Source organism: Dermacentor silvarum, chromosome 8 (assembly GCF_013339745.2).
Source record: "Dermacentor silvarum isolate Dsil-2018 chromosome 8, BIME_Dsil_1.4, whole genome shotgun sequence".
Lineage (NCBI taxonomy): Eukaryota > Metazoa > Arthropoda > Arachnida > Ixodida > Ixodidae > Dermacentor > Dermacentor silvarum.
Window position 1 is genome coordinate 171,898,915 of NC_051161.1, and position 24,815 is coordinate 171,923,729.

The window sequence follows — 24,815 nt, forward strand, 5'->3', positions numbered from 1 at the left end:
GAAGTGTTGCAACGCAGAAGAGCAGATGTAAAATGAACGCAGGATGCGAAACTCATACAAATCTTGGATTTTAATTAACCTGTGAGTGCAAAAGTATGTGGAAGTCGGAGATAAATAACCAATGTTGGCAATGCGACGGACAGCTTTCTTCTGTAAAAGTAGTATTCTATTTATATTACGCTGAGTCGTAGTAAGCCAAACCAAACTGCAGTAGTTTATGTGTGATTGAAATAGCGCGTGATATATTTTAATTTTTATTTGTGTTGGGAGAATTTCGCGGCACCGCGATAAAACTCCCGTAGTTAAAGAAAGTTGCTTACATAAATTATTTATGTGAGAATCCCAACTTAGATGAGATGAAAATGTTACCCCAAGGATTTTGTGTTCATGAACAATGTCGATTTTATGTTCTGCACACATAATATCTTGGTTAACGTTGCATGTCTTGTTTCTAGATCTGAAAATTATTACCTTCGTTTTCCCGGGGTTAATTTTAAGTTTATTTGATAGTGACCATGCTTTAATGTTACTTAATAATCGGTTACATCTTTCTACCAACTCATCCGCATTTTCGCCAGACAGCAAGACTGTGGCGTCATCGGCATATATGATAAATTGCACAGCTTTGTCGATGTTTACAATGTCATTTATGAAGGCGTTGAAAAAAAGGGGACCTAATACGCTTCCCTGAGGGACACCTCTACTAACCGGCAATGAAGATGAGCGATGGTTTCCCAGACACACGCATTGTGATCTATCTGTTAAATATGATTTAGCTAAAGCCAGAGGAGTGCCCCGAACACCATACATTTCTAGCTTATGCAATAGTATATTATGGTCAAGGGAATCGAAAGCCTTAGTGAAATCCATGAACAGGCCTAATGTATAGAGCTTGTTGTCGAAGTTTTCTAAAACAAATTCCTTAAGCCTTAACAAAGCTAACTCCGTAGACCTTCCTTTCCGGAAACCAAACTGGGCGTCACTGATAACATCAGCTTTATTGAAAAAATCTGAGAACCGGGTATGCAACATTTTCTCGAAACCTTTAGCAAATACTGGTATAATAGATATTGGGCGATAGTTTCCCAGCATGTTTTTGTCTCCACCTTTATATAGAACGGACACCCGAGAACGCTTCATTTGACTTGGAAATTCTCCGGACTCCACTGCTAAATTAAATATATAAACAAGTACAGGGGCAACATACTCTAAAACAAATTTTATAGGTCTTATCTGAAGATTGTCTATATCTAATGCACTACTATTATTAAGACTCATAAATGTTCTATAAACTTCTGGTTCATCTGTGGGATTAAGAAATATGCTTTCAGGACGTCGAATAATTAAATCATCTACGAGTGAGACACCATTATCTGGCGTTATACTGGAAGTGAAATGTTTGTTGAAACAATTGGCAAGGTTTACACCGGTCAATACGCGATTGTTCACTGTAATTTCAACTGGCATGAGGTCTTTCTTGCTGCGTCCCAGAACACTGTTTATAGCTTTCCAAGTAGTATCTGGGTTTCTAGCGCTGATACTAGAAAACAAGTTTTCGTAATACGCTATCTTTGCTTTTCGAAGCTCACTGTTAAGTTTATTTCTAAGTGTTTTATATTCCTTCAATAAACCCTCCACCCGAGATCGCAAGAATGCATGAAATAGCTTATTTTTCTTGTTTATCATACGCCTAAGAGCACGTGTGACCCAAGGTTTTCTTATTTTTTTTGATGGTTTAAACCCTCTAAAAGGAAAATGAGACAGATAGATATTTGTAAACGTTTCTATAAACTTTAGGTACGCTTCATGAACGTTTCTTATAGCATAAACGAAAGACCAGTCATGTATACTAATAGCATGCTTGAAAGCCTGCAATGCCTCATCAGAGATATGCTGAACTATGATAGTCTCATGCTCATGTTTCTGTTGCATTTGTAAAGAACTGTATTGCATGAACACTGGACAATGATCGCTTATATCAGATGAAATAGTACCCGCGTTAGAAACAACTGTGTCAGCATTTGTAATCAGAAGGTCCAATAGCGATGAACTCGATACTGTGATACGAGTTGGCGTTGATATTAGATTTGTGAAACCAGCTGAATGAAGGCATGACATAAAATCGCATGCCCTTGGAGTGTCTTCCAAAATGTTAAGGTTGAAATCACCTCCGCATACAAGACGAAATTTACTTGCACAGATATATTCCAAAAAAGACTCAAACAAATTCAGAAATTTCATGATGTCGCCAGCGGGAGGGCGGTATACCACAGCCACAATTTCGATGTCACTTTTAAGTACTAAAAATTCAAAGTCATCAGTAATTAAAGAAAATTCAGACAAAAGCTCATATGTCCGACAATCTTTCACAAGGATACAAACACCACCACCTCGTCGATTTTGACGATTAATAAAAAAAGATGTATAACCGTCAAGATAAAGCATATCACAGCCATCGTAGTACCAAGTCTCAGTTATCATGATTATGTTGAACTTAAACAAGAACTGGTTAATGAAACATGTGATTTCATCTTTCTTTCCAATTGCGGAGCGTGCATTTAAGTGCAAAACAGAGTTATCTAACTTAGTCTGTGGGGGAACAGAGTGTGGTAGAGCGAAATTATGATAGTTCATTTTGATTGTTTTACTTTGGTAGCTGTGAAACGCTGAAAGCTTCTATTAGATAATTTTTTCAAGGTCAACTTCACGGGCGATCTGTATGGTACCGGAATCGTCAGACTTCCGCGCGAATATTTTCCCATTGAAAGACCAAACGGATTTCCAGTGCTTCTCATGCTTGCGCTTCACCGCCATGCCAAGCAGGCGCTTCAGAGCAGGGCAGAGGTGCTCATTTACGTAGATCTGCGCATCGTCTGAAAGTCCGATATCATTGTTGCGGATGCGCATCTTCTTTGCTTTCTTTAGCATCAGATCTCGCTTCGCCCTAGACTTGAACTGAACTATAATATTGCTTCGATCAGGATTGCGGGTTGGAACGCGATGACATACTTCTATGTCAGATTCTTGAACAGGCTCGTTAATAGCCTCTCCAATCTTTGAAAGGACGCTCAGAACGTTTTCATTTTCTTCTTTTCGGACGCCTTGAATTTCAATATTAGAGTTTCTCGAATACTGTTCAAGGTGAACCAGGCGTTTCTCCAGGTACTCTGTATGATTCTCAAGTGTCTGGCATTTTGCCTGCAGTTCTTTGTTACTATTGGTTAATTCAGTATTTTTTGCTACTGCTGATGCTAGTTGGCTTTTCAGGTCTTCTATGGTTTTATGAGCGAACTCGAGGCTCTGCGCAACGCTGCGTTGCTCATTTCGAATTTCACGCATTTCATTTCTGAGGTCCCTCTCAAACGATTCGCGCGACAATTTCATTTCCTGTTTAAGATCATCCCTGAGTTTCACGAGATCATTCTTGACGTCTTCCTTAATCTTCGCTATGTCTTTCGACATGAATGAAAGTTGCAGGTCACAAGGATAGTACACAAAAAATCAAGTAGCAAAAATAACAAAGAGCACAAAGGTTGGCAGCAGTGACGATCTCGTAAAAAAATAAACTAGGTAATAGGACAAAGAGTGCTAGCACCAACCTGCAGCGAAAAGTAGAGAATGGCTCAGACGAAGTGAGCGGAGCTCGTCACTGCTGCCAAGTGAAGACCTTGAGGCTTGAAACGATGCTTTTATAGTAGAAAATACTGGCGCAGAATCACAGACGCAGCCGCCGTCCACGCCCCCTTGTGATGCACGATGTCAGTGATGTGGCCGACACGTGTCCAACTGACCAGGACCGGGTGCGCCGTGCAGGCCGCGCAGAAGATTATCTGCAGCGAAAAGTAGAGAATGGCTCAGACGAAGTGAGCGGAGCTCGTCACTGCTGCCAAGTGAAGACCTTGAGGCTTGAAACGATGCTTTTATAGTAGAAAATACTGGCGCAGAATCACAGACGCAGCCGCCGTCCACGCCCCCTTGTGAGGGGGCGCCCCCGGCACTGTGGTCGGCCAATGCCATCGTCAAGCCACCAAGCCAAGCGATATGAAAAGTCAAAATGGCCGCTCGGGCCGGCGCGGGGTGGCAGTTCGCAGCGTATGATGCGGGAACGGTCACACAGTTGCAACGCAACAGCGGGGTTACCAATGCATTGAGTTCTATGGGAGCTGTGCCGGGACCGGCCGAAAACGACATAACAGCCGGGAAAACGCAGGCCCTGGGAACATAACAGCGGGGTTCTACTGTAACACTATACGACGGTACAACGTCGTCGTGGCGCTCGCTCTTCGTTTCCGATGCCTCGCGCTAGTGCTAAACGACACGCGTCCACGCATCCGGTACCTGGTGTGACATTCCAAGGATGAGTGCTTCGACCAAAACGGAAAACGGGTGTGCGTTACAATTGAGGGCACGTTAGAATCGAGTAAATACAGTAAGCGTTTCTTTTTCAAATTTTCGTGCCGAACCTGCATATAACGAAATCCTCTTTATAACGAAGTTTTTCAGGAATTTGTAAATTTTATTATATCCAGGTTTAACTGTAGTCGAACTTTCACAGAGTGAAAACTATGTACAGATATTCCTTCGCTGTCACCGATTAGTTCCTTTCTGCCTGCATCAACGAACTGCTCGCGAACGCAACCGGTCTCAGAATGCCTCTGTGCTGCTGAAGCAAAATTGCACCTAGACCCAGGTTGTTTGCATCTGTTTGAATCACGGACTCATTATTCAAGTCGGGCAGCTACAACTCTGCTGCGTCAGCAAGCACCTTTGTGAGGCTGCGCAGTGCCGCCTCCTGCTCTTGGCCCCAAGTCCAATGCTCGTCTTTTCTCAAGAGCTTCGTCAAAGGCGCTTGCACTGCCACGCAGTCTGGAATGAATTGGCGATAAAAGTTCACCAACCAAGAAAGCAGCTCAGTACGCCGATATCGTTTTTCACAAACCAATGTCTGTTGCAATGTTATCGCTCAGCGCAAGACGCGCTGTGTCTGAAGTTTCTCAAATGTTATCGCTGGTTCTATCTGTTGTCTGTTTTCACTGAACCTTGTGGAATCAGATTGTATAGAGGACATGAATTGTGTAGTACTTTCTGGAATGACGCTCAAGGAAGGAAAGAGTGGAGAAGGAAAGGCAGGGAGGTTAACCAGTTCACCACAACCGGTTTGCTACCCTACACATGGGAGCGGGATGAGGGGGAATGAAAGATGGGGAGGAATGACGCTCAAACCTTTGATGAGTCATGTATAAAGCCAAAGCACTTCACGTTTTCAACGCTCAACGAGTGTGCTCGCCACTATCGTTGTGCCGAGTGTTACTTGCCTTTGCTGCGCGCAGTTTTGCCCAATAAATAGTTTTGTGACTTGCATTGGGCCACTGTAGTTATCCACCATCACTACAGCGTGACAATATCATGATTTTCATTGGTGCAGAAGCAACCTGAGACATGGAAGCCATTGTTGACAAGAACGATGAACACCTGCTGCTCGACTGAGAAATCGGCGTCACAAGGAAAATTCTTGTGCTGAGGGAAAGTGCAGATAATCGTGATGAACTTTAACCAGAAATATGAACACCTGAACACGGGCACAAAGATCACATACATACAAGAAATTACAGTAGTCAGCGATCCATTTTTCCTCTCGGATTCCATCTAATCTACTACAACAGTCCGTGCTATAGAACCAGCTTTCATTATTGATCCGAGTTTTCCCAGGCTTAAGGTCTCCTGCAGCAATTCAAGGACTGTGTCTCGTCGTCATCAAGGATTCGACAAACACCAATTGCTAAGTATCGAAAATCAGCGAAGAGTGCACACGATCCCTCAGCAGAGCCCCCCCTACCAAGTTTTGACGTGAGTGCGAGACGCTACAAAGCAACAAGTCAACGAAATGCTGCGCAGCGAAATAATGCCGCTGTCAAAAAGCCTGTGGGCGTTTCCTGTTGTCTTAGGGAAGAAGAATGATGGAAGTCGGTATTTTTTCGTCGATAATTGTCACCTAAACTAAGTAAAAAAAAAAATATGTACATAACAGCAGTGCCGCTTCTTTAGTCGTTGTCGCCACCACTGCCTTCGATGCCCCCACTGTAGTTTCAGCCGACTCCGCCACCTCTGCTACTGCTCCGCCACCCCTGCTGCGGCTTCGCTGCTGTTGCCAGTCGCCGCCCCATGCTTGGACATCACACCGGCTGTTGTCTTTGCTGCTAGCTGCTTTTACCAACGACAGTTCAGGGAGGGTCTGATCTCCATCCCACTTCTCATCACGTAGCACGTAGCATTCCAGGTCGCATAATGTGTACCTGTCTGCCGATAGGCTTTCCTTTCCTGTTCTTGAGCCGGTAAGGAAGTGAGGAAGCCTCCTTCATCACTTCATACGGCCCAATTCACTTCGGCACCAGCGAGGCACCAAACTGTTTGCTAGAATCGCTGAGAACATGCTGGCGTCAAGGCACCAGATCGCCCACTTCGTTACGGACGTTCCTATGTGAGCAAGCGTACTGCACCTGCTGCTGTTACCTAGCAGTGCCAAGGTTACGGCGTGCTTTGTGTAAAGCTTTCGTCATCTTTGCACGTACATGCGTCGCGTATTCAGCTTGTGCTGATGAAACGACTGGCATTCCTCTGCGATCCGAGAGAATCCTATCCATTGGATTCGGCAGCTTTCCCCAGGTTGACAGAAGAACGTGCATAACCAGTTGAGTGGTTCACTGAGTGGTTCACTGTCGACCACAACGCAAACCCGATCTCTGGAACGTACATATCCCAGTCCTTATGCCTTTCGGAGAACGCAACAAGCACATGCTTGGTGTTGCGATTGACTCGTTCAGTGGGGTTTGACTGAGCATGGTACGTTGTCGTTTTCTTGTGCCTAATACCAAGTGCAGCCATGAGTCAGCGACCACCTTCGCAGTGATCACTGGCGCCGTCGGCTTTCGCCAAGTTTTACCCATTTGCTGAAGTGATCCGTCACCACTACACTTCCACTACACTTCCTTCTGGTGTAGTCCGATATGGTCCCAAGATGCCACATGCCGCAGTTTGCCAGGGAGTCTGGCTGTCGATAGACTGCATGAAGCCGGGTGGTTGTCCACCTCGCAGCTTTACGCTTTGGCACAAGTAACATGAGTGGGTGTAGCGAATCGCGTCCCATTTCATACCTGGCCAGGCAGCGAAGCGACACAATTTTAACGCAAGTCTTGGGGCCGCTCGAATGCCCAGCGAAGCAGGAGTCATGAAAGTAGCGTAGCAGTGCTCCTTTCAGTACGCGCGGTATTACCACCTTAAACGCCTCAATGGTGTCGTCCTCGGTGGGACTATACGTCAGCGGGACGCCGTTGGAATCCAACAGATATGAATCCAGAGTGCTCATTGCATTACCAGCTGTTCCCGAGTGCTCCGCCCCGACAGCGCTCTGTACCAGCTGCCTCCATCTGCTCTGCAGCCCCACCACCCAGCTCCCGGAGCCCATCGAGCACTTTATGACAAACTGATGCTTCTGCTGATCCTCAAACAGGTCCTTTCTGCTGAAGACAATTCCTGTAGAACTGACAACATCTACATGGTTCACGCTTTCGCCCAGGATCGACGGTTGTTCCACGTTCCTTACTCTCGGGCTACAGCTAGGGTTTCTCCCTCGCCTTGGACTGGCACTCACGAACATTAACCAGCTGTGGCGTTGCTTTTTTGCTTGTGGTAGCGCATGGTGAAGTTATATCGCTGCAGCAGCAGTGCCCAACATGCTAGGCAGCCACTCAGCTCTCTCAAGCACTTCAACCAAGTGAGCAACATGTGGCCAGTCTCAATCATGAATGCTACTCCATTGACGTAATAGTCTAACTTTCACAGAGTGAAAACTATGTCGAGATATTCCTTCTCTGTGATCGAGTAGTTCTTTTCTGCCTGCATCGACGAACTGCTCGCGAATGCAACCGGTCTGAGAATGCCTCTGTGCTGCTGAAGCAAAATTGCACCTAGACCCAGGTTGTGTGCGTCTGTTTGAATCACGGCCTCCTTATTCAAGTCGGGCAGCTACAACTCTGCCGCATCAGCAAGCACCTTTGTGAGGCTGCCCAGTGCCGCCTCCTGCTCTTGACCCCAAGTCCAACGCTCGTCTTTTCTCAAGAGCTTCGTCAAAGGCGCTTGCACTGCCACGCAGTCTGAAACGAATTGGCCATAAAAGTTCGCCAACCAAGAAAGCAGCTCAGTACGTCAATATGTTATGGCAACGGCTACCTTGAGCAGAATGTGGCCGTTGTCCAGCGTGAATCCCAACAGCGTTATTCTGGTCACAGCTATCTGAGCTTTGTTTTGGGTTCAGCGTGATACCCACGGTCCTTAGCCTGTCTAGGACGTCTCTGAAGTGGCGCAAGTGCTCCTCGAATGTTTTCGAATAAACCGCTATGTTGTCCAGATATGCGAGAGCATGTTGCCTCTTCTAGAACTCAGTCCTTCAATCTGATAAGTAGTGGGAGCTCCGACCTCACCAAAAGACATTCTCTTGAATTGAAAGAGCTCCCGATGACAAGTGAAAGCCGTTTTCTCTTTGTCATGCTCGTCCATTTTGACCTGAAAGTATCCACGACTAGCATCGAGTGTCGTAACGTACTTCGGCCTGCCTAGGTTAGACACTAAAAGCGAATTGGAGGGTAGAGGGTACGTATCCTTCTTCGTGACAGCACTGCATGTGGAGGTGCTCACGCCACAAAGATGCCCCCCTGGAGGCACTTTACGTCGGCGGCGAGTTCGTCTAGGTCTCTGAATCTACATGCCCTGAAGTAGGTCGCAAAAGTCGGGTGTGCTTGTCGTGTGACGCACTCGACTTGGCCAGAGGGTTTGCGAGACAATAAAGTTCGTCCATCGCTCTAACATACTCCAGGAGGGACTCATCCGGATGCTGGCTACACAACTCCAACTCTCTCCTCAAATGCCACTCATAGTTGGCTGCAAGAAATTCATCGCGGAAGTTCACGTCAAACTCTTCTATCGTGTGGGATCGGTGTCCAGCCAGTCAGAACCATTGAGCCGCTTGCTCTGTTAGTGAATCATCATGAAAGAAGGCAAGGCGTGCAGACACGGACACAAGAGAAGAGAACCAGACAACGCAAACGCCGACTATCAACTGAAGGACGCACTGTGGCAGACGTCTCTTGTGTCTGCATGCCTTACCTTCTTTGACGATGAATCCCTACCAACTAGCTCACATTCTTTAGTTATAATATGTTAGTGAAGCAGAAACAACATGCGCGAGAAGTTCGGCGTTGAAAAGCCTTGTTGCTTGCTGGTAATGCAGCAGACAGTCGAATTACTCGTGTGCACTCGTGTGATTGTGGTATGCACTGTAGCTAGGCACGTCTACGTTAACCTGTGCTTGCTCACTCTGCAACAGGGCCTGCATTGTGTTCTGCAGGGTGCAGGCTAAGCTCTGCATGATACGCATTCTGCAACAAGGTCTCACTTGGCGGCGGACTATCGCCATCACTGTTTCATGGCACGTGTGCCTATCTGTCTGCGTCGCAAAGCGGCGAGGTGACCAACATGGTGCACCCCATCTCAGCTCTAACCCCTGCCAATGTGGCATTTATGGAATCCTGGCTGTTCCACATGAAACACTAAATAGCCACAGTTTCGCGATACTAATTTGCGATAGCAAATTAGTAGACAGCTATACGAAGTAAGGATAGTAGTTTTGTCGGCTGTATAAACTTGGAAACATTTGCTTACTAACTAAATTAACAACAATGGTGTCAGCACACAGGCAAATGTGAGCACATCACACTTGATGACCGCGGACACTCACCGTCAAGACGCTCGCGTGAGGAAGCGCGGCAGCAGCAGCGAGCGAAGTGACCTTCGTGGTGTGTATTGCTTCAGCACAAACTGAGCGATGAGAACACCACACGCACAAGGCATGAGCCGCTTGCAGACCGGTTTCAAGAGAAGGCTGCGCAAAGTACGCAGTTGGTGCCAGAGTAGAACGCCGCCCCCTCTCCCGCGCTGCCTCCCTCTCTGCGCGCGCGAGATTAAGCCGCGATCGTTGGTTCTCCATGCGCGTACCCGCAAAATGCGCAGTTGCCGTTGGAGAACAACCCCCCCCCACCCCTGTTCCCACTCTCATCCCCCATGGCCTGACGGACGACGATGCATTTCCTGTCTGCTTCCCTCTCTTGTGCGCGCCAGATTGAGCCAAGATCATCGGCTCCCCTCGTGTGCTTTCACTGAGACAGTATACAGCACGCGGTGACGGTGTTATTGCTCTTGGACTTAATACGGAATGCGACGGCAGAAATGCGCTTGGAGTGTCTGTATAATTGCTGTCGCAATAAACTCAAAGCTGCCGGCTTGTCTGGAAGTTGCCACCGCATTAGCAGTAGGTCTCTGATTTTGTGCCGCTATATCTGACAACATGAACAAATCCTGTCGCCATTGTTTGCTGGAACGTCGGTAGTCCTAGTGCCAAATCACAGAAATAAATTTGCCGTGTTGCCGAATTTGATCCATGTTGGTAGCGCCAAATGTAGGGGTACGCTCTGTGTGAGGCTAGGGCTGAAAGCAAGCTCCGGATCCAGCCACAGACAGTCGTCCTGTGTAATCCCCAACCCGTAGCACGTGCAATCGCAGCTACATTGGGTTCAAACGAATAAGGCAACCAGTAGTTTCAACTCAGTAGTTTCAGTAGTTTCAACAATATTTACTGCTGCAAGCAACAAGCAACACTTGCAGAGGGAAAGTCTACTCTGTAAAAGGTAATAAATAGGTTTGCCTCGTTGCGCGTGATAGTCAGGCATGACCTGCTCACGAGTTGCGGCAGGTATCCCCGAGGTCGTTGATCAGGTTCCAGGTTGGCAGCACCAGAGAGAGCGAGTCTCCCCCCAGTGACACTCTTTTATACCTTTTTACCTTTGTGAGAGGAATGTCCTCCTCATACGTCAGATAGCTTTTCCATTCCCACAAGTCTGGGAGGGGAAGGGTGCGTGAGTGTGAGGGTTAACTGGGAGAGGGCATAGTGTGCTTCTCCCATGTCTACGCTGGCTCTCGACCCATCCGCAATGTGGGAACACGATGACGTGAGTACACAGGAGGAAATGAGCGCGTGTGCTCTCCACAAACTACACCTGCAGCGTCATTAATTTACACTAGTAGCTAGGCGCATGTTAACATGGACGCTATGCAATGTGCATCCCACATATGTTGCAATGTGCATACTTTGTTAGTCCGTTTGAATGCTGCACCAATCTGCACTAGCTATAGTATAGCTGCACATCAAGGCTGTTTCACATGCTGTAGCTGGAGAAAAAAAAATTGGTGCAGCCGCATGCATCGCAGTGTGATTTTTAGAGGGCTCATTTCACACGATTGTGATTTTAACAATGCAGCTGGTGTGGCGCCCAGGGTTGCTTGATGCCAGAATTTGTGGCATAGGCCGCATAATATTTCAAATGTAATTAAAAACACCTGTGCATTGTGATATTATTGATCTGTCTTTAGTAGGAGTAAATAATACGGTTGTCTTAATTTAAAACCGCTGTGAAGTTTCAATTTGTTTTAGAGTGCCCAAGAGCGGTTCCTGTGTGGTGACGAGTGACCACGTAGACCTGTAAAGTCGCGGGCTCTGGCGGAAGAACAAAAACCGGCACTCGATCTCTTAGCGTAGCATTTAATCTCTTTCGGAACGCTAGCCCATGCCGGAGCGTGCCAGCCGCTCGTGCCTTGCGTAGATACGTAATTCTCATGCGACGCCGATGCTGCTGTCACTACAGAGGGCTCCCCCCCTAGAGAGGAGGAAAGTTTGACGAACGATGAAAAGTCCATGTGACGCGGCGTATCTTGGCGTTGGTCTTGGGTGTCACGGACGGAGGCGGCGTCAATGGATGCAGCAGGGTTGCATCGCACATTGGTGGGGCCGATGGCACAGGTGCTTCAATGTAGGCGGGTTTGAGACGTTCCAGGGAAATTGTGTCTGATCGGCCGTTGACGTTCACGACAAAAGTCGTTAGACGACGCTTGAGAACGTAATATGCCCCGGAGTAGTGTGGCTGCAAAGGCTTCCGCACGGCACAGTTACGCATGAAAACGTGGGTAGCAGAGGTGAGTGTGGGAGAAATGTTTGCAGACCTTGCTTCTTGCGAACGTGTAGGAATGGGGCATATCTGGCTGAAGAAAGCTTGAAGTTCGGTAACGTAGTCTGCAGGTAATGGCATAGCTGTTTTGCTCGTGGCGTCAAAGAAATTGCATGGAAGGCGTATGTGAGTGCCGTAGACTAGCTCAGCACAGGAGCAACCTAGGTCGCTCTTGAGTGCGGCTCTGATGCCAAGTAATACGAGAGGCAAATGTAGAACCCACTTCTCCGACGATCCATGCGCCATAAGGGAGGCCTTGAGATGCCTGTGAAAACGTTCAACAAGTCTATTGGACTGCGGGTGGTAAGCAGTCGTGCGAAAACGTGTCGTTCCGAGTAGTTTGAGTAGCTCATTGAAGAGTGCTGAGTCAAACTGCAGACCAGGATCGGTGACTATTGTGGATGGGCAGCCGAACCTTGCAATCCATGTAGACACGAAAGCTGCTGCAACAGTGGGCGCTGAGATGTCAGATATAGGTGTAGCTTCTGGCCACCGTGTATAGCGGTCGATGCATGTCAGTATGTAGCAGTATAACCTTTCGAAGGTGCGAGAGGGCCGATGAGGTCCAGGTGTACGGTGTCAAAACGAGCATCCGATGGAAGAAAAGACTTGGCAGGCGGAATGGGATGACACTGGATCAGCGCTGTAGCAGGGCTGCCTTGAGATCGTCATAGGCGGCGGTAGACAATGGGGCGTTTAACAAATCTGCTACTTCGTCAATGGCGGCGGGCGAGAGCACTGCAACGGCGTAATGAAACTTTGAGGCTTCAGAGCGGATACCAGCGACTTGGAATTGCGATTCGGCCTGAAGAAACCATGCCGAAGGATGCTGGTCCCAGTACTGTGGGAGGCGGACGGCGATGGCCGAACAGGAGGGCTCACCGCGTTCGTCAGAAGGGTTCTGGCCTTGAGCTCTCGTAGTGTTGGTCTGGTCCATGGTCGTCTCTACCACAGGAGCGTATGCCAGTATCACGTCCGAGGTCACCAAACTGTGGCAACAAGTGACCACGTAGACAGGTAAAGAAGGGGACTCTCGCGGGAGTTCAAAAACCGACACTCGATCTCTTAGCGTAGCATTTTTAATCTCTTTCGGAACGCTAGCCCGTGCCGGAGCGTGCCAGCCGCTCGTGCCTCGCGTAGACGCGAGCGTCTACGTAATTGTCATGTGACGCCGATGCTGCTGCCGCTACACCTGAATTTCAGTGCGAGAAGACATGGCAGACATAAGCAGCTGTTTGCAGCTGGTCATTCAGCCCTGTGTGATAACTCGTGTGCCTTCTATGTCCGTGTCGTTCTGCCTATGCTACAACAAATTACAAGAGGACCTGTCCACAAGCCCATATAGCTATCCTCATCGCATGGGGTACTCAGAATTGAGCACAAGAAAGAATATGAAGAGAAAGAGGCATCGCAAATTCAGAAATGCGGCAGATAAGGCAATGCGGCCAAATAACTTGAAAGCCACTAGACCCTGTGGGGATATGTAGTATTCGGAATTCGGCTGCAGCAAAGTCATCGTGTCAGCGTAAAAACATTCTCGTGCTACTCGTACTTAATGGCAGCTCCTGAAGAAATGATGTCTATATTGCTCGTAATTTCACATATGTGGTGCCTGCTCCTAGTCATATTCTTGCTCTAAACTTAGCAGCAAGCACCAGCAAGCACCAACACGAAAGCTCACATCTGCCCCTGAAGGAAGCTGCAAATGATCTGTGTGTGATTACTGAGCGTGAAATGGAATTTGTGTTCTGAACTTTAACCTTAGCACTAGCCTGGTTCGTTCATCGCAGCGTGGGTGCTGTAATTATGTATACATGTTCTCTCAGAATATTTCAAAAGCTGTAAAAGCCGACACTACAATTCCTTTAGGAGCTGCAGTCACTTGTGTACGTAGCATCATACCATTCTAACAGACATGGGTATCGTCTACATTCTCGTCCTGTGTCTCGTGCTGTTTCTGTACTGTGAATCAGTAATAAGTAGCTTAAATCAATATGCTGTATGTAGTACGTAATGCGGCGGCATAGCCCCACTGCAAACATTAAATGTGGTGTTAGGAGTACATTTCTTTGTTTAATATCAAAATATAGCGCTGAATATTGCATTCGTTGTGGCAAGCATAAAGTAGAAAGCTATCGGAACTATTGGCCAATCTCGTTGACATGCCTGCTTCAGCACATTATCTTAAGTGGGGCTGAATACCCCAGATTACCAAAAATCTATGCAACTGAAGCAGATGTTATGGTTCCTTCACTCAAAATTAAAGCAAGCATTCCAATCTGTCAAGCTGATCATGTACTCAACCTGTATTAGACCAATGTTAGAGCATGCTAATAGGAGCCATTTCAGGCTAGATTAATCGACCTAAATAAGAAACTGCAAGGAAAGCATCAGGGTATAATCTAATCTGATGTTTTGCAGCTTTCGGCCTATTTCAGCATGCCTAACGCTTGACGCGCGGTTTATAGGTACAAAGAAACATTTTATTTTTCACTGCCTACTTTCTACAGCATCTATTTTCAGTGCCAGTGGCAAAGTTGGTTTCAGAGCTGCAAAAATAGGTTCGATACATTTTTTTTTCTTGCTGCAGTCCAGATATAGCGCTGATCGGTTATAATGATCGAATTTCTTGTTCTTATCGATATTGTTATAAGTGGACTGCACTATATTTTACCTAATTTTGGTTCGTTATTGTCATTTATGAGGTCTGTGCCATGTTAACACGGTGTACCCATTGATTGCCAACACAACAATCGTGAGCGTGCACAGGAGAATGCACGGTTTGTCAAGACAGCAAATGCATGGCCTCCAACATCGAGACCTGCCATGGTTGCTTAGTGGTTTCGGCGTTACACTGCTAAGCACGAGGTTCTGGGATCGAATCCCGGCCGCGACGGCCGCATTTCGATGAGGACTGTGCAGATTACGTTTGCCATTTGTTGCGGCATCATAGCGTTTTGGGCATAGGGGCTGTATCTCAACGCTTTTGAACTTAGCTGGCGCGAGCCACTGCTTTCGCTCTCTCTTTCCTTCAAGAGCGCCGCTACAGCTGCGGGACTATAAAAAAATGTGCCGGCAATTACGATACCCCTATTGCGAAATTTGAGTGCTGCTCTGTATGTGCTTTCATTTCGCGATATAGTGGCTGGCACGAACAATCTGTCTTGTGCGGCACATTGTAAACGGAGTAAAGTGTGGTGCGACTGCCTCGCTAATCGCGAGAAGCAGCATGTGGGTGAAGCGTGGGCGCGATTCACAGCAGCCACCGCAGAAAGCCCTCCTAGACGACACGTGCTACTCTGGTGCCATCTCATAGCCATCATCGCCGCACTACACTTTTTTTCTCATGCTTTTGCCATACCCTCCTCCTGTGCTTTCGGCCTCATGGTTCTACTGCACCCTCCGCCTTCCTCCTCGCGTTTCCTCCCCCGCTGCGCTCCACGTTTGCTCTTTCATCTTTCGCTTTTTCTCGTTCGCTCAGTTACGCCGACGTTCGCCACAGGAATGGCCGCCTAAGAGCTGCGCTCTAAAGCTTGCTGCTGTCCTCCCTCAAACGGACCAGGGCTCAACCGATCGGTGTGTTTGGGCGGGAACCCATGTTCCTTCTCTCCTGGCAGCTCGGGCCGACTGTGTAAGCTGGTTTGCGAAGAAAAGCTTTCAGACAATGAAACGGTGCGCGCTGAGTTCAGATTTACCCAGTCAGCCCTTCTGCTGGCCAGACCCCCTCCCCATGAGAGTCCTCAACCCCAGGCACCTATTGGCACAGCACCTATTTGCTGCTCCTGTTCTGTAGGCTACACTAAAGAGACATGGTTCACCTTATGTGCGTGGTTGTACTGCGCTGGGTTGTTGTTGGAGGCTATATCGAGCTGAAGGAACACTGCCCTGGTAGCACGGTCGTTGGGAGCCATCCTCCCATGTAGCGGCTGTTACATCGTTCTCTGATACGGTTGTGTCACCTTTGACTTGCAGAAGCTCTGGCTCATGTGCACCGCACATATAGGGTGTAACAGTTAAACAGCGCCACGGTAGTCGTCTAATAAACGCCTTCTTTGTACTTCTCCTTGTGGCGCTCTCTCGCTCCCAGTGGAGACCGAACGAGTGTCCACCTCGGGCACACGAAACACAGGCAGCTGAGCTGAAAATCTCCCTGAGGGCTCGGGTCCTAGGACTCACGCGGTGGTCTAGGTGACTCCTGGTGGAGCACAGCGAGACGGAGACCATAACGTGGGGTGCCATTTTGCGGTCTCTCTCATAGAAAGAAATAGAAGAACAGACGGGGGGCACAATTGGAAGGTGCTGCCTCAGGACACTGAGACGATAGACGGGCGCCTCTCGAGTCCGGGACCCCGATGAGCTAAAGTAACTTCGCAGTTGTTGTGCGACACCGTTGCGCATTGCGTTTCCAAGAACTTAGTAACCCTCCTCTCCCTGCCTGGACAGGATAGCAGTGGGTCATAAAACACTGTCAGCCTGCTGTCATCCCGGTGGTCTTCCCCATTGTCCAACTTTTTTGCAGGATTCAGGCCCTTGCTGGCGCGCGCTCTGGGTGCGTGTGCGCGTTTTCAAGACGGGGTTTGAGGAAGTAAGTGTGTCCATGTTCCTCTCTGCCGGCAATGGCCAATTCTTCCGCCGTCGGCCAGTGGTTACCTCGGCTCGTCGGTTACCTCGGCCTCGGTGCACGCGTACACTCTTCTATCGTCTCGATGCCCTGAGGCAGTGCTTTTCGATCAATCCCCCCATAAGTAGGCTGAAGCAAGCACAGGCGCGGCACCCTGTACGCATAGAGGCTCGTGGTGCTCGAACACGCAGCGTGAGAGCAACAACAGGACGAAATGCAAAAACGCCTGTGTACCATGCATTGGGCGCACGTTAAAGAACCCCAGGTAGTCTAAATTAATCCAGAGTAGCCCACTACGGTGTGCGTCATAATCAGATAGGGGTTTCGGTGCGCAAAACCGCAGCATTGAATTTTTTAGTATCAGGCAGTGCTTTTATTGACCCTTTTCGCGGAGCAGTTTGTTCTAGAGAAACATGATGGCACTTACGGCAGCGCGCCATATGTCTTCTCAGCGACCGCGCACGAATACGAAACCATTACTGCTTCTACCTTGCTTCTGTGCGATCAGCTGTCAGAAATGCAACTGAGTTTTCGCTCACGCACTGTGTTCCATTCATGCTGGTTTGAATCATGTGGTTTAAGACGTGTGCAGTAGTTGGCTGCAAAAATAGTGACTGGCATATGTAATCAGTATGTGGGGCCAAGTTCTCGGACCGCTGCTGCAACTCTCCAAACATGTTTCCCGCACTTTGAGATGTACGGCTTTCATCGAGGATATACAAATTTGCTCATCCAGCAGCATTATATTGCTAACCTTCGAAGAAAGGGCTTTAGCCCCGGTAGGTCGGCAACAGTGAATACCGCTCGTTAAACAATGATAACGGGAGTAGCGCCGCTTCCTGTCATAGCAGATTTCGCACACAGTATTTACACACATCTACCCCAACCAGCACGGAAACTTACACCCACTCTTTCGCCAACATGTCAAGAATAAGTGAATGGGCGCACACTTGAATATATGCGCATTATATACGCACGATAAGTGATGGTACTGCACCAATAGCACACGAATGGTCGAAGCTAAATGTTTCGTGACGGTATACAAGAGTAAGTGAGTTACTAGCGATAATACATATTTGATACAAGGCATTACAATGTGCAGAACAGCTACGCTTCAAGCCTTGTGTGCAGCAAGTACAAATCTAATGGAACTGAGCACACCCATGAGCGATTGGGCAGAAAATGATCAGATAGTGACCACACCGAGGAACCTTACTGAGTCACAAACGTGACAAGCCGCTGCTTCAAAATATTTGTCAAATTAAGAACGAAGACCATAGTCCTAATTCAATTCATGAGCGGAAAGTTTGGATCGCTTCGAATACATACTTCGCCCCGCCTTTAGAGCAAGCACCATATTGTGATTGCCTATGCGAGCCGAACGTTATCCGCTGCCGAGAAAAACTACTCTGCCACAGAAAAAGAATGCTTAGCCGTTGTCTGGGCCATAACAAAGTTTCGGCCATACTTGTACGGTCGCCCATTCAGAGTAGTCAGCGACCACCATTCGCTTTGCTGGCTCGCGAATCTCAAAGATCCCTCAGGTCGCCTGGCGCGTTGGAGACTGTTCGCGCCGTTAGGACATAGCTTAATCAGCTCCGAAAGCGCTTTTGCATGTTCTCTGAAACTGCGGCCAAAGCTTCGTGTGGTCCACCCAGTCACCGTCTACAATATCTCCCGAAACAGAGGTTTGTTAAGCCGCACTGGCGTCGTACACATCCATTGTAGACACGGAGGCAGTTGAGGCAAGCAATGGACACGTCACCACGTGATCAAACATGGCAGCAACCACAGGATCACCGCGAAAAGGGTCAATAGTTAGGTGCAATTACGGCAGTGCAATTATAGTTACCCAGCTGTATTCAAATTGTAATGCCTTGTTCATTGGTCTGCATCTTGTTGTTTTCGTCGTTTTTTTTTTTTCAACCAGACGATATTTTATCAGACTTCAAAATTGTGATTGAAATTGAACAGCATGACACAGAGCCATGTTTCATAATGATTGTTTTTGCACGTTTCATGATTGGTTTGCTGCACCACAGCCGCTTAGTGTTTCAGATGGTACAAATAGAATTCAAGGAAAAGGAGCCACGCTGCCCGTGACTAGTGTTTACACGTGTTGCATGAAACTTTGCAGATTTTTTTTTTTTGCCGCCTCACTGCAACAATGCACATTAGACATGTCAGTAGAAGGCAAAATGAGGGACCATTGCAAATTCTACTGCACCAAGCAGCTATAAGGTAGGAAACTAGCCGGTTGCCATGTCCTTGAGTCCATTGCACTATGATGTGTTGGTGCAAGTATCAAAGGTGGTAACAACTTAGAATGTGGCATGCATAGGTCGGCGCACTCACTCATGAGTGCACTCACTCACACTCACTCGCACTCATTTCAAAGGCGTGAGTGCGAGTGCGAGTGAGTGCCACTGAGTGTGAGTGGAGGTGAGTGCGAGTGCGAGTGAGTGCCAGTGAGTGTGAGTGCAGGTGAGCGCGAGTGCGAGTGAGTGCCAGTGAGCGTAAGTGGAAGTGAGTGCAAGTGCGAGTGAGTGCCAGTGAGTGTGAGTGCAGGTGAGTGCGAGTGCGAGTGAGTGCCAGTGAGTGTGAGTGGAGATGAGTGTGAGTGAGTGCCAGTGAGTGTGAGTGCAGGTGAGCGCAAGTGAGTGTGAGTGGAGGTGAGTGCGAGTGCGAGCAAGTGCCAGTGAGTGGGAGTGCAGGTGAGTGTGAGTGCAGGTGAGTACCAGTGAGTGCCAGTGAATGTGAGTGTAAGTGAATGCGAGTGCGAGCGAGTACCAGTGAGTGTGAGTGCCAGTGAGTGTGAGCGCAGGTGAGTGCGAATGCGAGTGAGTGTGAGTGCAGGTGAGTGCGAGTGAGTGCCAGTGAGTGTGAGTGCAGGTGAGTGCGAGTGAGTACCAGTGATTGTGAGTGCAGGTGAGTGCGAGTGCGAGTGAGTGCCAGTGAGTGTGAGTGCAGGTGAGTGTGAGTGAGTGCCAGTGAGTGCGAGTGCGAGTGAGTGCCTGTGAGTGGAAGTGGATATGAGTGCGAGTGTGAGTGAGTGCGAGTGCGAGTGAGCGCCAGTGAGTGTGAGTGGAAGTGAGTGCGAATGAGTGCTGTGAGTGTGAGTGCAGGTGAGTGCGAGTGAGTGTGAGTGGAGGTGAGTGCGAGTGCGAGTGAGCGCCAGTAAGTGTGAGTGGAAGTGAGTGCGTGTGCGAGTGAGTGCTGTGAGTGTGAGTGGAGGTGAGTGTGAACGTGAGTGAGTGCGGGGCCTGGAAAAAATTATGGTGAGTGAGTGTGAGTTAGGGTTCTCCTACACTGCTGACCTATGGTGGCATGCAACTTCTGCATCAGTAGTAGTGCCTCTTTGTAAGAGGTGGAGTTCGGTGGGGGTCAATGAAGCAGAGATGGCATCAGGTTATCAGTGCGGAGTGCTGCTTGTGAGAAAATAATTGTGTGCGCTAATTGAAGGCACTGCACAAAACAACTTGCACAAATCGTTGAGGCTTGCCTGAAGGGAGTGTAGTGGTCGATGGGTTGTGAACAAGATAAGCATGATTTGAGGGTCAGGACTGTGTTGTCATTCATTCTTCTTTTGTCCGTTTGCTTGCACTGTGTCACACTTTACAAACTGCGTAGGGAGGTGTAGGTGCCCAAGGTGTGGCATCGAAAAGTGAGTTGATTGGTGCAGTGTACTTGCAGTATACCAGTCAAATGGTGAGCTCAGGCTTTCCATTAGTCTGGCTTTACAAATAGATATTACACCAAAAACACGATTAAGAAGACTTTGATTTTGATGTGATTATCATTCTTTGCCAACTTTAGACACTTTGAGTCTATCTAGCCTCTTACACTGACGCAGTGACAGCCCAGTGGCTATGGCGTTGCTAGAGAGTACTAGATTGGGGGAGTGGGTCCAAGCGGATGCCTTGGCAAGCGCTGAGGGTGAAGCAAAAAACGTGGAAATTGTGGTGGCACTTCCATCGCCTTATTCTGAATCTCTGGCCAATAAACGTTGGCTCCGGCTGTTTCGGCAGCGCTCACGGGCTGAGTAGCTGTCGTCTGCTCGATGCACTGTCGTTGTTGCGTCGTTTGCATTTTTTCCACCGCTGTTTTTCTATTCTATTTACAAAAGATCGGTGGGGAATAACACCAGTGTTGCCACCACTGAGTATCCGCCTGTAAAAGCTCCATGGAGCTGTGGTAGGGTCTCCAACGCGACAAGCGTCTGGCCGGCGCGCGGGCCCGCTCATTCGGGAGAAAGCGTCAGTGGCGCCACCAACTTTTCAATAAAAAAAAGCCTCGGCGAGGAGCCTTCGTTGGACCCACTCCCCCAATTTAGTACACTTTAGCGTTGTGCTGCTGACGTCGAAATCCCGGCCGCATTTCAATAGGTGCAGAATGTCCCTGTACAAATCGGATTTGGGCAGATCCAACGTACCTCGAATTCAGAGAAATTTGCAGAGGTGAAACCACATGACTACAACAGACGTTTCTTTTCACCTAGCCCAAGTTCCCAGCGTTGCCAGAAAAAGCGGTGGACATGCCAATGGGACAAGCATTCGTTGAAACGGCAGCATGCAGTGGCTCTAAGTTATGGTGAACCTGTGTCAACAGCGGCAACACTTGTTATGACATGGCAGGAAAAGCTCTCAATCTTGACAACAGCCCTGACAACAAGGCTCAAAGCAATCGAAAAGAACCAGCGAAATACAAGGCATGCAAAGAAAACACTGCTCGTAAGAGTGGTCTAGAGCGCTCCGAAATGACCAGTCGAAGGTGTCACTAGATTAAGTTGCAACGTTAACCCAAGGTGGCCAAATGAATTCTCCACTGCAGCATACCTCATAATCAGATAATGGTTTGGGCACAAGGAATCTCAGAATTTAATTTAATCAAGTTGTCTGCAAGGTTGGACCACTAGGTATGGGCTTGTCATCGTCGGACTGTTTCGTACCATTGACATTTCAGAATTGCTCCCATTGTCGTCATGCTGTCGTTGACATACCACGTTGTCGTTCCAGCAACGCCAGTCCCTCTTCATTATTCAATCATAATTGTGCCACAGTCATCGTGTCATTGTCATCATTTCATTGTAGTACAGTCATGCATTCGTTGTCATACCAGTGTCGTGATGCTTTCATGGTGTTCCATCATCATCACTCCTTCATCATTATCCGATTTTCGTCACAATGTCGTCATCAGACCGTCATCGTTAGGCGATTATCGTCAATATAATCGTCATACAGTCGTCACACCATCATCGTCATACACTCATTGTCTCATGCACATGCTGTTGTCATTACACCATTGTCATCATTTCAAAATGGTTATTGCGCCGTCGTCATACAGTTGGCACGCATTCAATGTCATGCCATAGTGGTCATTCCATCTTCATCATCCCATTCTCGCCATACCGTCCTCGTTACGTCCTCGTTACACTGTCGTTTTTACACCATCATCATTTCAGAATCCCATTGTTATCATGCCTTGGTCGTTCCATCGACATCATTCCATCACCGTTGAAGTCATGGCTGACCTTGGCAAGCAAGTATCATGACAAAGTCTAGAGTATGTTGCGTATAGCCGAAGCAATGGAAATCTAAAAATGACAACTTCAGCAGTATGGTGTGTCGCTACAGTGCTTGAATGTTATTCGCAATAATGTTGACGGTCATTGTGAGATGCTGCAATTTTGTTTTAGCTGGATTGCCTGAGTTTTCTGAAAATGGGAGAAAGTTCGATTGGGGGGGGGGGGGGGGCGTTTTGACGTGTTTTAGGGGCGAAGATCCTTAGGATCGAGCCTTGTCCGTCGCCGTGTTGCGTAGCCACGCTAGTACTCGCCACTCCCGCTATCGTTCCCGACGCGCACTCTCTCTCTCTCTCGTCCGTAGCTAGGGGTGCTGCAGTGCACAAGGGCTTTGTCAACGACGCGCGCTCTCTCTCTCTCTCTCTCTCTCTCTCATCCATAGCTAGGGGCGCTGTGGTGCACAAGGGCGTTCATTCCCGACGCGCTATCTCTCTCTCTCTCTCGTCCATAGCTAGGGGCGCTGTGGTGCACAAGAGCGTTCATTCCCGACGCGCTATCTCTCTCTCTCTCTCGTCCATAGCTAGGGGCGCTGTGGTGCACAAGGGCGTTCATTCCCGACGCGCTATCTCTCTCCCTCTCTCGTCCATAGCTAGGGCGCTGTGGTGCACAAGGGCGTTCATTCCCGACGCGCTATCTCTCTCTCTCGTTTGGCGCTGAGCCGTGCTCCCTCAAGGGCTGCAGAAGATAGCGCCAACCTTTTCCTTTCCCTCAAGAACCACTTATCATCATCTCTCTCGTCCATAGCTAGGGGCGCTGTGGTGCACAAGAGCGTTCATTCCCGACGCGCTATCTCTCTCTCTCTCTCTCTCTCTCGTCCATAGCTAGGGGCGCTGTGGTGCACAAGGGCGTTCATTCCCGACGCGCTATCTCTCTCTCTCTCTCGTCCATAGCTAGGGGCGCTGTGGTGCACAAGGGCGTTCATTCCCGACGCGCTATCTCTCTCTCTCTCTCGTCCATAGCTAGGGGCGCTGTGGTGCACAAGGGCGTTCATTCCCGACGCGCTATCTCTCTCTCTCTCTCGTCCATAGCTAGGGGCGCTGTGGTGCACAAGAGCGTTCATTCCCGACGCGCTATCTCTCTCTCTCTCTCGTCGGTAGCTAGGGGCACTGCGGTGCACAAGAGCGTTTGTTCCCGATATGTGTTCTCTTTCTCGTCCGTAGCTCTGGTTTACCCGAATGCGTTCATTTCTCCCTCTTTCTCTCTCGGTCCCGATGCGCGCTCTCTCTCTCGTCCGTAGCTAGGGGCACTGCGGTGCTCAAGGGCGTTCGTTCCGGACACGCGCTCTCTTTCTCGTCCGTAGCTCTGGTTTACCCGAATGCGTTCATTTCTCTCTCGTTCCTGACGCGCGCTCTCTCTCTCTCATCCATAGCTAGGGGCACTGCGGTGCACAAAAGCGTTCGTTCCCGACGCGCGCTCTCTTTCTCTCTCGTCCAGCTCTGGTTTACCCGAATGCGTTCATTTCTCTCTCGTTCCCGATGCGCGCTCTCTCTCTCTCTCTCGTCTGTAGCTAGGGGCGCTGCGATGCACAAGGGCGTTCGCTCTCTGTCTCTCTCGTCCGTAGCTCTGGTTTACCCGAATGCGTTCATTTCTCTTTCTCTCTCGTTCCCGACGCGCGCTCTCTCTCTCGTCCAAAGCTAGGGGCGCTGCCATGCACAAGAGCGTTCGTTCCCGACACGCGCTCTCTTTCTCTCTCGTCCGTAGCTCTGGTTTACCCGAATGCGTTCATTTCTCTCCCTTTCTCTCTCATTCCCGACGCGCGCGCTCTCTCTCTCGTCCAAAGCTAGGGGCGATGCAGTGCACAAGAGCATTCGTTCCCGACGCGCGTTCTCTTTCTCTCTCGTCCGTAGCTCTGGTTTACCCGAATGCGTTCATTTCTCTCTCGTTCCTGACGCGCGCTCTCTCTCTCTCATCCATAGCTAGGGGCACTGCGGTGCACAAAAGCGTTCGTTCCCGACGCGCGCTCTCTTTCTCTCTCGTCCAGCTCTGGTTTACCCGAATGCGTTCATTTCTCTCTCGTTCACGACGCGCTCTCTCTCTCTCTCTCTCGTCCGTAGCTAGGGGCGCTGCGGTGCACAAGGGCGTTCATTCCCGACGCTCTCTCTCTCTCTCTCTCTTTCGACCATAGCTAGGAGCGCTGCGGTACACAAGAGCGTAAAACCCCTTGATCTTGAAAGTAGCGACACTCTCCTCCGCGCACGCGCTTTCCTCCTCAATTCTCCTCGCCCGCCGGCTGCGCGCGCTGCGCACGGCACGCTATTGCGCCTGGGCTCCCGTGGACGGGCCGCAGAATTCGATGGAGGCGCATTATTTTGGGCCAGTTGCGCGCCCCAGTGGCGTAGAATATTTTGAAAAAAAAGTTGTCGCAGTTTCACCTGAAAGGCGAAGCATCAATTGCGATAGCAAACTTGTAGAGAGCTATACGGAGTAATGATATTAGCTTTATCAGCTGTATAAACTTGGACATGCAGCAGCATCGGCAACACGCAGAACTGTTGTCGACGCC

The 24,815-nt window shown here is 48.8% G+C and overlaps 1 protein-coding gene across 3 annotated transcripts in view; it reads left to right on the forward strand.

The window, feature by feature from the left end:
• LOC119461843 (MAP kinase-activated protein kinase 2) overlaps positions 1-24,815 on the forward strand; it is a 329,640-nt gene that overhangs the window by 300,879 nt on the left and 3,946 nt on the right. Inside the window, exon 10 of one of the 3 annotated variants that reach the window (XM_049672746.1) lies at positions 15,592-15,741. The exons of 1 other annotated variant lie outside the window; for it this stretch is intronic. In XM_049672746.1, the coding sequence (XP_049528703.1) occupies positions 15,592-15,741 (150 nt within the window). The remainder of the gene's footprint in view (positions 1-15,591; positions 15,742-24,815) is intronic. One more of the 3 variants, XM_049672747.1, reaches the window with a different exon arrangement.